Source organism: Molossus molossus, unplaced genomic scaffold, assembly GCF_014108415.1.
Source record: "Molossus molossus isolate mMolMol1 unplaced genomic scaffold, mMolMol1.p scaffold_m16_p_7, whole genome shotgun sequence".
In the NCBI taxonomy this organism is placed as follows: Eukaryota; Metazoa; Chordata; class Mammalia; order Chiroptera; family Molossidae; genus Molossus; species Molossus molossus.
In genome coordinates this window covers 34,514,371-34,527,883 of record NW_023425401.1, presented here as the reverse complement: position 1 = coordinate 34,527,883, position 13,513 = coordinate 34,514,371, and the positions used below count along the sequence as shown (strand labels likewise).

The 13,513-nt window shown below is 37.7% G+C and overlaps 1 protein-coding gene across 6 annotated transcripts in view; it reads right to left on the bottom strand.

Annotated features, from left to right (window-relative positions):
• The window catches only part of PEX1 (peroxisomal biogenesis factor 1), a 65,017-nt gene that overhangs the window by 21,728 nt on the left and 29,776 nt on the right, over window positions 1–13,513 (bottom strand). For all 6 annotated transcript variants that reach the window (XM_036246925.1, XM_036246927.1, XM_036246929.1 and 3 more), the window contains 7 exons: window positions 12,658–12,812; window positions 9,461–9,650; window positions 9,086–9,252; window positions 7,472–7,606; window positions 3,639–3,703; window positions 447–589; window positions 262–365 (listed from right to left, as the gene is read on the bottom strand). In XM_036246925.1, the coding sequence (XP_036102818.1) occupies window positions 262–365; window positions 447–589; window positions 3,639–3,703; window positions 7,472–7,606; window positions 9,086–9,252; window positions 9,461–9,650; window positions 12,658–12,812 (959 nt within the window). The remainder of the gene's footprint in view (window positions 1–261; window positions 366–446; window positions 590–3,638; window positions 3,704–7,471; window positions 7,607–9,085; window positions 9,253–9,460; window positions 9,651–12,657; window positions 12,813–13,513) is intronic.

The following is a 13,513-nucleotide window of genomic DNA, read 5'->3' as shown; positions in this document are numbered from 1 at the left end:
ATACGTGAGATTTCCTTCCTTTTTTCCCAACTGGCCAACACTGAAAGATCACACAGTTTTCAGACTTGCATGGAAATGGCTGGGCCAAAGACAGGCTTTGTATCTAATTCAGAATCTTTTCATGCTGTGAGCAAACAGTGACTAAGACTTTCGCCTAAAGCTGTTCTTCTGAGGACAACCGCTATTACTTGGCAGAATAAAGTTCACAAGAAAAGAGTGTAGCATTTGTTGGGTTTTGGGCTCTAACTATGAAATTGTCACCTGATCAGGAGGAGGACAATATAAACATTTATCTAGTCGGCCAGGCCTAAGCAGGGCAGGGTCAATCAAGTCAGGACGACTAGTAGCAGCCAACACATAAACACCTGGGGGGGAAAAAAAGATTCTTTACTAAATCGTGGTGAGAATTTGTTATAACAAAACATTTCTGTATCTACAATTATTACCCTGTAAGCCTTCTACTCCATCCAGCTGAGTCAGCAACTGATTAACCACTCTGTCTGTGACTCCTGTATTATCATGGCCTCGTCGAGGAGCAATGGATTCAAATTCATCGAAGAAAAGAATGCAGGGCTTTGCAGCCTGAGCTCTGGGAAAAACAAACAGTATTTCATAGTTGAACAGGGCTTCAGAGTTTGCAAAGTAATTTTAAACATACGCACAGGTTATGTATTTATTTAAATCTTCACAACATAGCCTTGAAAAAGGTAAGGCATATGGAATTAGCCTTATTTTCAGTAAACTGGGTCTTAGAGAGGTCAAAGTGTTTGCCCATGACTCAGACCTTCTGGACAAGGACTAAAACAGAAACCAGTGTCTTATTCAATAAGTGAAATGCTTCTTTGATTCTTAATATAAGTAAACAGTTTTTATATGCCTACTGGTCACCTTTATTTCTTTTGTGAAATGCCTATTCATGCCTTTCTGTTCACTTAAAATTTGGCAAGCTCATTATTTTCATACTGTTTTGTAAGAACTCTCTATAAAATGTATTTTGGTTATGTATATTACTTTTTCTAATTTGAAATTTGACTTTTAATTTATTAACTAACTTTGTTTTAATTAAAAAGACACAAATTCTAGCTCTGGTAACAGACTGGATTAGATGTCTGAAGAATTGCCCCTAACACAAAACACCTGTCATGGTGACCAAACCAATAAATATCTCATTCAGTGCATGACAAGAAAGATAAATCTGGGGCCAACAACAGACTGTCATGATCCACTCTTGGAATGACTGCCAAAACTCTCCTAGAAAACCAACTGGATCAGATATTTGATTTGTGTAAAGATTTTCACAGGTGACATTCCTTTTCCTTCAGATCTAGGACTCTTCAGATTGTTTCTTCTTTCCTTGATTTTGGTCAATTATGTTTTTGTCTATGCTACCCAAGTTCCAAAAGTATTGGCATCAAGTCCATAAAATTATTTCATAATTTTCCCTTATTATCTTTTACATTTCTGGTATATCTTTAGTCATGTTCCCCTTTTATCCTTAATAATGTTTATTCATACTCCCTTTCTTCTTGATTAGTCTTGCTAGAGATCTATCAATTGTACCAGGCTTTCAAAAAATACTTAGGTTTGTGAACTTCTCTACTGAATTGTTTTCTATTTCATTAATTTTTGCTCTTATCTTTATTATTTCCTTTTATTTTTAGTTTAAAGCTATACTTTCCTAATTTCATGAGATGGATACCTACTGATCAACTTTCAATCTTTTCCCCCTTAAGAATTTAAGGCTATAAATTTTCCTTGAAATAAGTTATGCAGCATGTGATAATTTTAATAACAGAATTTTCATTATTTAATAGTGCCAAGTATTTTCAATTATGATCTCCTCTTTAACCCATGAATTATTTAGAAGTTTATTTTAAAATGTCTAAATGTATAGGATTTTGTAGTTTATTTTAACTTAACTGTTTTCAGAAAATAGAGACTGTTTGATACTGTTTCTTTAAAACTTATTGCAGTTGCTATGTATGGCTTGGCACATGGCCAGTTTTTGAATATGTTCTAAGTGTGCTTGAAAAGAATGTATTCTCCAGGTATTGGTTACATGTTCTAAGTATGCTTAGATCAATCTTGTTGAATATGTTGTTTCAATCTTCTAAATTTTTACTATTTAAAATATTTTCATCATTAAAAAAAAAATACCAAAAAAATAAATTAATAAAATACAAACCCTTGTGTTGAGGGCTTTCAATAGACTGCAGTGAGGGAGTTGCTCTGCTACATAGGAAACCCCGACCCAGAAGCAGGTCGTCTACGAATGGTTTAGCACCAGGTTCCCCGCGGACATGCTCAGTGACCTGTGAGGGGGCGGCCCCCTTTCCGGCTGCTCCGTTTCCCAGGACGAGGGGCTCTCCGACTGGACCCCATTCCCAACACAAGGAGGGGCACACCTCACCATGAGGGTTGCCCACGGCGGGGGACCGGCTATCCCCGGGTCAAGGCACTGCCGTCATATCATTCTGCCCGAGCCGGATTCTGACTTAGAGGCATTCAGTCATAATCCCACAGATGGTAGCTTTGCCCCATTGGCTCCTCAGCCAAGCATATACACTAAATGTCTGAACCTGCGGTAAATTTTTACTATTTTTAAACCTCAATCTAATTACTGGGAACTATGTTAAAATCTAGTACGAAGGTGCATTTCTCAATTTCTCCTTGCAGTTCTGTTTTTGCCCTAAATATTTTTTATTATTTATTTACTTTTTATCCTTACCTGAGAACACTTTTGCATTTATCCTTATGCAAAAGAGTGGTCGCCACCCACAGGACCCCAACCGGGGCTGGCGACAAACTGCAATCGAGGTGCTGTCCCTTAGGGGGAACCAAACCCAGTCTTTCTGGTCCGCGGGTTGGTGCTCTAACCGCGGAGCCAAACTGGCCAGGGCTGCCTTGAATATTTTGAAGCTTTAGTATTAGTTACAAACAATTTTAGAATTGTATTGTCTCCCCGGTAAATTGACTCTTTTGTCAATATGGTGACTGTCTTTATCTATAATAATGATTTCCTCGTAATGTTCCATTTCTAAAATTGGGTGGCAGATATACAAGAATTCATATTCTTCTTCTTCAAAATGTATATGTACACTTCATATATTCTCCTAATTGTTTATTTTATAATAAAATTTTAGAAGGAACAAAGTAGCTTTCTAATTTAAAATCTCCCTAAAATCCGATAGTTACAAATAACTATTTTGATTCTTAAATATTAGCTTCTCGTTCATATGTATTTTTATATAAATGCAGTAACAGTTATATTCTATTTTAATTAAGTTGGCCACGTGGAATCTTAATTTAAAAAAAGAGGTGAACTAGAGTGATTATGTGGTTCACATAAAGCTCTGCTTTCAGATTCCTTTGAATAACCACTCTGATTCCACTTTCAGAAACATTTCTATTGTAAACATAAAGTCAAATAATTTCCAGAACTTAATATTGCAAATGTTTTATATATTTAAGTGGTATTTAGTGAAACAGAATCTCTGTTCTCTAGTTTATTAATAATCCACATAAATCACAGGTTTCAAACATCAGTTCTTAAAAAAAACAACTGAAGACCAAAAAGCATTGACTGATAAATAATAAATAATAAGAGAGTTACTTAAAAACATTCACAGGGAACCAACCTAATAAAAATTTCCCGAACAGCTTGTTCACTTGCTCCAATATATTTGCTGAGTAACTCTGGCCCCTATCAGAGCAAATAAAATTAAATTAGAATTAAGATAAAATTTAAAAACAAAATATAATTTTTGTTTGTGATTAAGCCTAAATGCAGTCATGAAAAAATTTTAATATGATTAAATAAATGTCTTTTAAACACATTTTAAATTATGTGGCAAGACTAAATATCATACCACAAGTTCTACACTCAGTTCTTCCCTGCCTACACCTGTCCCCAGAGAGGGTCATGGCCCATTGCTTCATTTCATTTAGATCTACAACAAAATGTTCCATTCACAGGCCTTACCTGACAACCCCATCTTTGACCCACCCTAGTGACTCTGCACCTCCTATCCTGGCTCGTCTTCCGAAGCAGCAACTATCAGTACCTGGCAGTATATTACATATTGAATGTGTCTGTTTATTGTCTCTCACCATTAGTAAAATACATGTCCCAAAAAGGCAGTTTTGTTCACACTGAATCCTCAGTGCCAAAACAATGCCTGCCACATAGTAAGTACTGAAAAATTATTTGTTTAGTAAAGCAATGGATAGTTTACAAAAGGAGAATGTTCCATCTCTAAAAAATATGTAATGAGATAAAGTACTTTAATCAGTATCTTCCATTACCAAGACCAGTTTATTTGCACAGAAGTTGAAGAATATATCATCTAAAACAAACTTTACTACATATAACAAAATAAATAATGAAGACAGTCTTTTAAACTGGGATCTTTAAAAAAAAAAACCTGAATAGGTCCTAAAGTGCTCTCCAGTGAAAAATTATTACCTCAAGAAGCCCAAACACTGATCAGAATATGTGACTAAAATAAAGAACAACTAATACACAGCCATCCAGATATCCATTAATATACTAGCATTTAATTAGATTTCCTTAATATAATCAGATAACTATAAAGGATGGAACAAGAAATAACTAAGGCTGCCCTGGCTGGTGCAGCTCAGTGGTTGGAGCATCCGCCCATTCACCAAAGGGTCTTGGGTTCAATCCTGGTCTAGGGCATGTACCTGGGTTGCAGGTTTGGCCCCGGTCAGGGAGCCTACAGTAGGCAATCAATCCGTGTGTCTCTCTCACATCAATGTTTCTCTCTCTCCCTCTCCCCCTTCCACTCTCTCTAAGAATTAATGGAAAAATATCCTTGGGTGAGGATTAACAAAAAAAAAAAAAGAAAGAACTGAGGGAAAACAGTAGGGACAAGGCAACATACCAGTGTCAGCGAAAGGCACTTGTCTTTGATGCATGCCTCCTAGGATTGAGCTTGGTCCACCCAGAGAAAATTAGCTCTCTACTAAAACCTTTCCATAGAGAACCCACCCCAAACTGTGATTTGAAGATCTACTAAAAGAGTAAGATGTCCTCTCTAATGGAACAATCTAAAACACAACAATATTCACAAGCTTTAACCTTGAAAATTATGTTTTTAAAAAACAGTGAAACTACATTCCAGTGAAAAGGTAAAATGAAGAGCATGGTCACAGTTACTCCAAAATCCAAAAATAAGACAGGAAAATTTAAACGTCATAGTGTTTCTCCATTATTGCCAGAGTACCCATGTAACCAGCTCATGAAAAATCATGTGAAAAAAGAAGGGTATACATGCAAAAAAAATGAAGCTCACCACCAACTTACACCACACATAAGAATAAATTCAAAATAAATAAAAAACTTATATGTGACTTGTGAATCCATAAAAATCCTAGCAGAAAATGTAGGCAACAAAATTTCAGACATCAGCCCTGGCTGGTTTGGCTCAGCGTCGGCCTGTGGTCCAGAGAGACCCAGGTTTGGTTCCCGCTAAGGGCGCGTACCTCGATTGTAGTTTGTCACCGGCCCTGGTTGGTCGTGTGGGTGGCAGCCACTAGATGTATCCCTTTCATGTCGATGTTTCTCTCTCTCTCTCTCTCCCTCTCTCCCTCCCACTCTATCTGAACAAAAAATGGAAAAAAATGTCCTTGGGTGAGGATAAAAAAAAAAAAATTTTTTTCAGGCATCACATGCAGCACAGTTTTCACTGATACAATGCCTAAGGCAAGAGAAACAAAGGAAAAAATAATTCATAGGACTACATCAAACTAAAAAGCTTCTGCACAGCAAAAGAAACAACTATCAAAATGGAAAGGGAACCTACTCTATGGGAGAGCATAATTGGTAACAATACATTAGATAAGGGGTTAATTTCAAAAATATATAGAGTACTAATACAACTCAACAAAAGGAAGACAAAGAACCCAATTAAAAAATGGGCAGAGGACCTGAAGAGATACCTCTCCAAACAGGACCTACAAATGGCTAAGAGACATATGAAAAAAATGCTCAATGTCACTAATCATCAGAAAGATGCAAATTAAAATGACTATGAGATATCACCTCACACCTGTCAGAATGGCTGCCATCAACAAATCATCAAACAACAATGCTGGCAAGGGTGTGGACAAAGGGGACTCTAGTACACTGTTGGTGGGAATGCAGACTGGTGCAGCCACTATGGAAGACAATATGGTGTTAACCAAAAAAATTAAAAATTGATCTGCCATTTGACCCAGTGATCCCACTTCTAGGAATATACCCCAAGAAGCCTGAAACACCAATCAGAAAGAATATATGTACCCCTATGTTCAGAGCAGCACTATTTACAATTGCTAAGATCTGGAAACAGCCCAAGTGTCCATCAATAGATGAGTGGATTAAAGAAGCTGTGGTACATATAAACAATGGAACACTATGCAGCTGTAAGGAAGAAAGATCTTTTATCCTTTGAGAGGACATGGAGGAACCTAGAGAGTATTATGCTAAGTGAAATAAGCCAAGCAGAGAAAGACAAATATTACATGATCTTACTTATTTGTGGAATATAATGAACAAAAAAAGCTGATGAACAAAACAGACCCAGAGACATAGAAAGGAGTATGGTTCAGAATGACAAACTTCAGAGGAGGGGGGTGGGAGGGAGGGAGGGATGAGATAAACCAAAGAACTTATATGCATGTATGCATAACCAATGGACATAGACAACAATGCTGGGGGTGTGGGGAAGGGATAGGGAGGAGGGTGTCTGGGGGGAAAAAGGAGAAACATCTATAACAAAAATTAATTAATTAACTTTAAAAAAAGGATAAACAGCCCTGGCCAGTTTGGCTCAGTGGTTAGAGCGTCGGCCTGCGGTCCAGAGAGACCCGGGTTCGGTTCCCACTAGGGGCACGTACTTCGGTTGCAGTTTGTCCCCGGCCCTGGTTGGTCATGTGGGTGGCAGCCACTCGATGTGTCCCTTTCACGTCAATGTTTCTGTCTCTCTCTCCCTCCCACTCTATCTGTACAAAAAATGGAAAAATATCCTCGGGTGAGGATTAAAAAATAAATAAATAAATAAATAAATAAATAAATAAAGGATAAACAAACTGTGGCATATCCATACAATGGAATGTCATTCATGTACAAAAAGGACTAAAGTACATGCTACTTTGGATGAATCATGAAAACATATGCTAAGTGAAAGAATCCAGACACAACAGGTGACACAGTTCATGATTCCTTTTTTATGACATGTCCAGAATAGGCAAATCCATAGAGACAGAAGGCAGATTAGTGGCTGCCAGCAGTCGGAGGGACTAGAGAATGGGATGAAAAAGTTTTGAAACTGGAGAGAAATGGTGGTTAAACAGCATGTTATTGTACTAAATGCCACTGAACTGCACACTCTAAAATAGTAAATTATATGTTACATAAATGTATTTCAATAGAAAAGAGAGAAAACAGAAAGATAAATGCAAAACATACCTTGATACTAATAAAATTCATTCCACTCTCTCGTGCAATTACTCCAGCTAGTAAGGTTTTTCCTGTTCCAGGAGGACCATACAACAGTACTCCTGTTCTCTGTCGTATGGGCAAGTTTGCAAACAATTCTGGGTACTGAAAAATACAAAAATATGACAAAGAGCTCAGATCTAAAATAAATGACTAAGCAGCAGTCAAAGATCAATGTGTAGAAAAAGTATTTGGATAGGGATAACTGCCACCTTTATTAACAGAGCTATGATAGAAAATAAAATTATTACTCAAAATACTAAATAAAGGAACTGCCTTAAATTTTTCCCAGTTGGACCATGGAACACATTCTACCTAAAATGCATGTAGCTGCATCAAATTTCTTTCCGTTTTTTCTTTTCTTAACATTACAAAAGTAGTACATCAAGAAAATAAAAACCAATCTTTTAACAAGTATACTGCCTTCCACTTATGTGGTTCATGGGCAAGTTATGAAAGCTATGTATTGTATATTCAAACAAAGAGAAGAAATAATGGAAAGGTTTATGTAATGGTAACAGATAGTGAAATCTCCCATCTAGTTACATTACCTAAGGTCCTTGACTTACCCATTTCTCTCCTCCTTGCATGGGTCCCTGATCTCATGCAATGAACCTTCTCTCTCAGGTTTCCAATTCAAACACACTACACCCAAGACTCTACCTTCTGATCTGAAGAACAATCTACATTTGCCCCTATATCCTGCCATCTGCCTGATAACTCTGCCTTTCCAGGACGACATACAAAGCCTGGAAATGTGGCTAAATCCATCAGTTCTGTGACCTAGATGACTCTTCCACCTCCCAGTTTATTCCTATTTCTGTTCAAATCCCAGCTGTTAGTTCACTTTGCTTTAGTACAACCTGAATGAGTCAAGCAAAACATAAAAATTATGAAATTCACATCAGAATGTATTTCATGTAAATATCACCCTCATTTTCTTTATAAGCTTCTTACAGGCAGAGTATATATTTTAAAACTCTGTTAGCACTGGACATTTCTTTGGTAACTAAAATAGTGCTGCACATATCTTTTGTAACTAAGTAAATACTTGTTGAATCAAACTGAGAATGGGCAGGCCAACACATAAAGCCAAAGCGAATGACTCAGTGGTTCTTTGGAGAGTAAATACTTGTTTTTTTTAATCCTCACCCAAGGACATTTTTGTACTTATCTTCAGATAGAGCAGGAGGGAGAGAGGGAGAAACATCGATGTGAGAGAGACACATGGAGTGGCTGCCACCCACACGATCCCAACCGGGGCTGGGATCAAACTGCAACCAGGTACATGCCCTTAGCGGGAATCCAACCTGGGACTCTCTGGTCTGCGGGCTGATGCTCTAACTGCTGAGCCAAACTGGCCAGGGCAATACTTGATTTTTTATTTTTATTTTTTCTTTCTCTTTTTTTTATTTTTTTAATTTTTGTTACAGATATTTCTCCTTTTCCCCCCACTGACACCCTCCTCTCCCTCCCTCCCCACCCTATCCCCAGCTTTGTTGTCTATGTCCATTGGATATGCGTACATGCGTGTAAGTTCTGTGGTTTATCTCTTCCCCCCAATACTTGATTTTTTTCAAGTACCTTGGCTGGTAACTGGATAGTATCCATAAGTATCTGCCGAACTTCATGTAATCCACCAATCTTATCCCAGCCCAGGTCCTGAGGTTTATGTAGGTTGACATTACGCAGAGATGCAGGAGTAAATCCTTGGAGAGCCTTTTGGAAGTCCAATGTTGTTAAAAGTAATTCTGTTTAAAAATAAACAAAACTTTTGGCGTTCATATCTGTATATGAATTTCCAAAATATGCCATCAACTTAGCTGGCGATGCCAATTTTCTTCTCAACTACGTATTTGAATACTAAAATGGAATGTATTTAATTCTTGCCTTACTACAATTACATTTCTCTACCATGGAATGAAGATTCCAAACTTTGGTTTTAATGGTAAAACATACCTTCCTTGGTAGATATATTCTGATGAGAGAGACAAGAATGTATGGCTCGATCGACAAGCACTGTAAAATCTCTAGCCATAAACCCTTCAGTTTCTTTAGCAATGCACTGCAGGTCAAGATCAGTGAACTTGTTTATATCACAGTCCAGTTTATTTTTTATTACATTATGCAGAATTTCACATCTTTGTTCCTAAAGAAAAAAAACACAAAATTCAAATTTCTAATTTTGTTCAGCTGTACGTTTTAGTACATATATTTTGAGAACTATCTGGTTGGTATAATCCACAGTGACAGAAATAAGATTGGTGGTTGTCTGTAGATGGAGTGGAAAGGGATGGATTGCAAAGCGGCACTAAGAAACTTCTGGGAGTGATGGAAATGTCTGCTACTCTAATTATGGTGATGGTGTCATGGTGTGTATACACGTTAAAGTGATCAAACTATATATTTTGAATAATGAGTTTGTTTTCTTCAATTATACATCAATGTTATTTTTAAAAATCACATTGATAAATGATTATTTCTTTCTTCAGTAAAAAAAAGCCTTTTTAGTAAAATCTAGTTCCTTTAAGTGTTTCTGTTTTTGTCCCTTATATAACTTATTTCTAAAAACACATTTAATGACCAATACCACTATCATTCTGTTATGCTTAATAACAGGTATAATACTTTTATTCTTTTTTAAAAATCTGTTTTATTGATTTTAGAGAAAGAAGGGAGAGAGAGAAACATTACATATATGTCCCAACTAGGGAATGAACCTGCAACCTGGACATGTGCCCTGACCGGGAATCGAACTGATAACCTTTTGGTGCATGAGTCAACACTCAAACAATTGAGCCACACCAGTGAGGACAATACTTTTATTCTTCAGTAACAGCTAATTAGCACAGGGCCCGAGTATGTAGGTTAGATGCTAAGTAAGAATTTCAAACAAGAAGTTAAAATGTGCTTGCCAGTCCCAGGGAGCCATTGCCACTAAAGCCATCATGATGAACACGTTCCCCAGGGGCGACGATGTGCAATATGTACTTGTGAAATTGTGACCTATAATATGAAATACATATTTCCTAACATTTCTGGCACAAATTTCCTAAAACTCTTAGAATTTACTAAGTGATGAGTGATAAAGGTGTCTTGACGTTCACAACAAACCCCTTTCAATCACATCTGAGTTTATGTTAATGATAGGACTTTTGGAAAGCATCGAAGGATGGGGACTGGTTGCCAGGGGAACCAACCATAAATAGAGAGTTGAAACTTTCAATCCCACCCCTGATTTTCCAAGAGGGGAGAGGGCCTGAGGCTAAATCTACTACCAATGGTCAATGATTTAATCAATCATGTCAATGTAATGAAGCCTCCATAAAAACCCAAAGGAGGGGGTTCAGAGAGCTTCCAACTTGGTGACCCAGACACTTCCATGTGCCAAGGTGAGGACAGGATCTCACCCTATGTATCTCTTCATCGGCTGTTGATTCATATCCTTTAACATCCTCTGTAATAAACTAGTAGTCCAGTGAGTAAATTAGTTTTCTGAATTGTGTCAGCTGCTTTAGCAAATTAATCGAACGCAAGGAGGGGGTTGTGGAAACCTCTGATTTATCCCATCAGAGTGTAGGTAACAAACCTGGACTTAAAATTGGTTTCTAAAATGGAAAGCTGTCTTGTGGGTCAGAGCCCTTAACCTGACGGATCTGACTGTACCTCCAAGTAGATAGTGTCAGAATTGAGTTCAATTGTAGGACTCCCAGCTAGTGTCCAAGAATTGCTTAGTGGTGTGAGGGAAAGACTCACATATTAGAACTAGATGCTGGAATCATAGTGAGTACAAAATATTAGTGCTGGAGCCCTGGCCGTTGTGGCTCAGTGGTTGGGCATCATCTTGTGTACCAAAAGATTGCTGGTTCAAATCCCAGACAAGTTTCAGGCTTGATCCCTGGTAGAGGGTGTGCTGGAGGCAGTGGATCGATGTTCCCCTCTGACATCCATCTCTCTCTTTCTCTCTCCCTCTCCCTTCCTCTCTTTAAAATCAATGAAAATATTAAAAAAAAATATTAGTGCTGGTAAGAAAAAAAAGTTTAATCAAATTTTTAAAAACACATCGATTTGCATTCTCACTGCTCTTACTGATTAAGAAAAAAAAATGCTTAAAAAAGATAATTAGCCCTGGCCGGTTTGGCTCAGCGGTTAGAGTGTCAGCCTGCGGTCCAGAGAGACCTGGGTTCGGTTCCCACTAAGGGCGCGTACCTTGGTTGCAGTTTGTCCCCGGCCCTGGTTGGTCGTGTGGGTGGCAGCCACTCGATGTGTCCCTTTCACGTTGATGTTTCTCTCTCTCTTTCCCTCTCTTCCTCTCTCTCCCTCCCACTCTGTCTGAACAAAAAATGGAAAAATGTCCTTGGGTGAGGATAAAAAAAAAGGTAATTATGTGAGGTGTTGGATGTGTTAATTAAGATGATGTGGTGCCCAGCCGATGTGGCAGCCAGTCGATGTGTCCCTTTCACGTTGATGTTTCTCTCTCTCTTCCTCTCTCTCCCTCCCACTCTATCTGAACAAAAAATGTCCTCGGGTGAGGATAAAAAAAAAATCATCATGTTGTACACTTTAAATGCATATAATTTTGCCAATTATATCTCAATAAAGCTGAAAAAAATTCCAATTTCCATAATGTACTTACAGATTCCACCAATAAAAATTGAAGCAGTTCAGAATTTTTAGGGTTTTTATTTTTAAATAAAATTAAAAAAAGAAAACTTTAGTTTAAAAGAAGAAATACTATTTTCAAAAAAACCATTTCCTCACAAAGTACATAGTAATATTTCAGACAGTTATACATGAAAATTGTTTCTAAGCAAAATATGCACCAATGTGACCTTTTAAAATATTCCTTTTTTAAAAAGTTACTTTTGCGACTTGACAAGAGAGAGAGAGATGGAGAAGGAGAAACGTGGACCTGCTGTTCCCCTTCCTTGTGCACTCACTGGCTGCTTCCTGCGCGTGCCCTAACCAGAGCTCAAACCAGAAACGTTGGCCTATCGGGATGATGCTCTAACCAACTGAGCTACCCGGCCAGGGCCTAAAATAGTCTTAAAGATCATTAACATAAGCATATGTTTAGAGCCATAAATCACTGATAAAATTGAAAAATAATTTACATCAAGAATGTATTTCAACAATCTTCACAAGCAGTATTTTACCTGATCAGGAGGTTGAATATGTTGGACACGCTGAAATATGTGAATTCCTTGAGCAGAAACAAGGGAGGGATGTAGAGAATGCTGAGACTGGCTTGTTGCAATCAGTGCAACCAAACTTCCCATGGAAATAAACTCTTTCAAAATATCGGTCAAAGCTAGAATTAAGCAACATAGTGTAAAAACTTAGTAAATACAAACATAGAAATTTTAAATTATACATTCATTACAAATAATAACTTAAAGTCATGCTTTAAGGGATAGTAGGAATGGTTCGGCTCCTTCAAACTTTTAAAAAATTCAATCTTCCGCCTGGCTGGTGTGGCTCAGTGGTTGTGTGTTGACCCATGCACCAAGAGGTTGCTGGTTCGATTCCCGGTTAGGGCACATACTCAGGTTGTGGGACAAATCCCCAGTGGGGAGCATGCTGGAGGTGGCCAGTTGATGTTCTCTCTCATTGATGTTTCTATCTCTTTCTCCCTCTTCCTTCCTCTCTCTCTAAAAATTGATAAAGGAAAAAAAATATAAATAAAAATTCAATCTTCCATTCATTCATTCCTAAAATTTTTGGCCAGGTTCTAACCAATCTAATGGAGGAGGCAGAAGAGGCACTATATGCTCAGAAAAATGCCCAGTGAAGTTCTTTACTTCTGGATCTCATAAAATAAATAAAAAGGAGTCTCTGAAATAAATATTATGGAAGGATGATAAATTTTCATATTATGTTCTGCTAATACAGCAAAATACAGTTCAGAGTCCTATGCCTTCCTGAACAATCTTCTTTTCACCCCAGGTCTTGCAGGTTTGGTTGGTTTGGGGTCAAAAGTGAACGAGGCATTGGTAGCATATATCTGAGTCC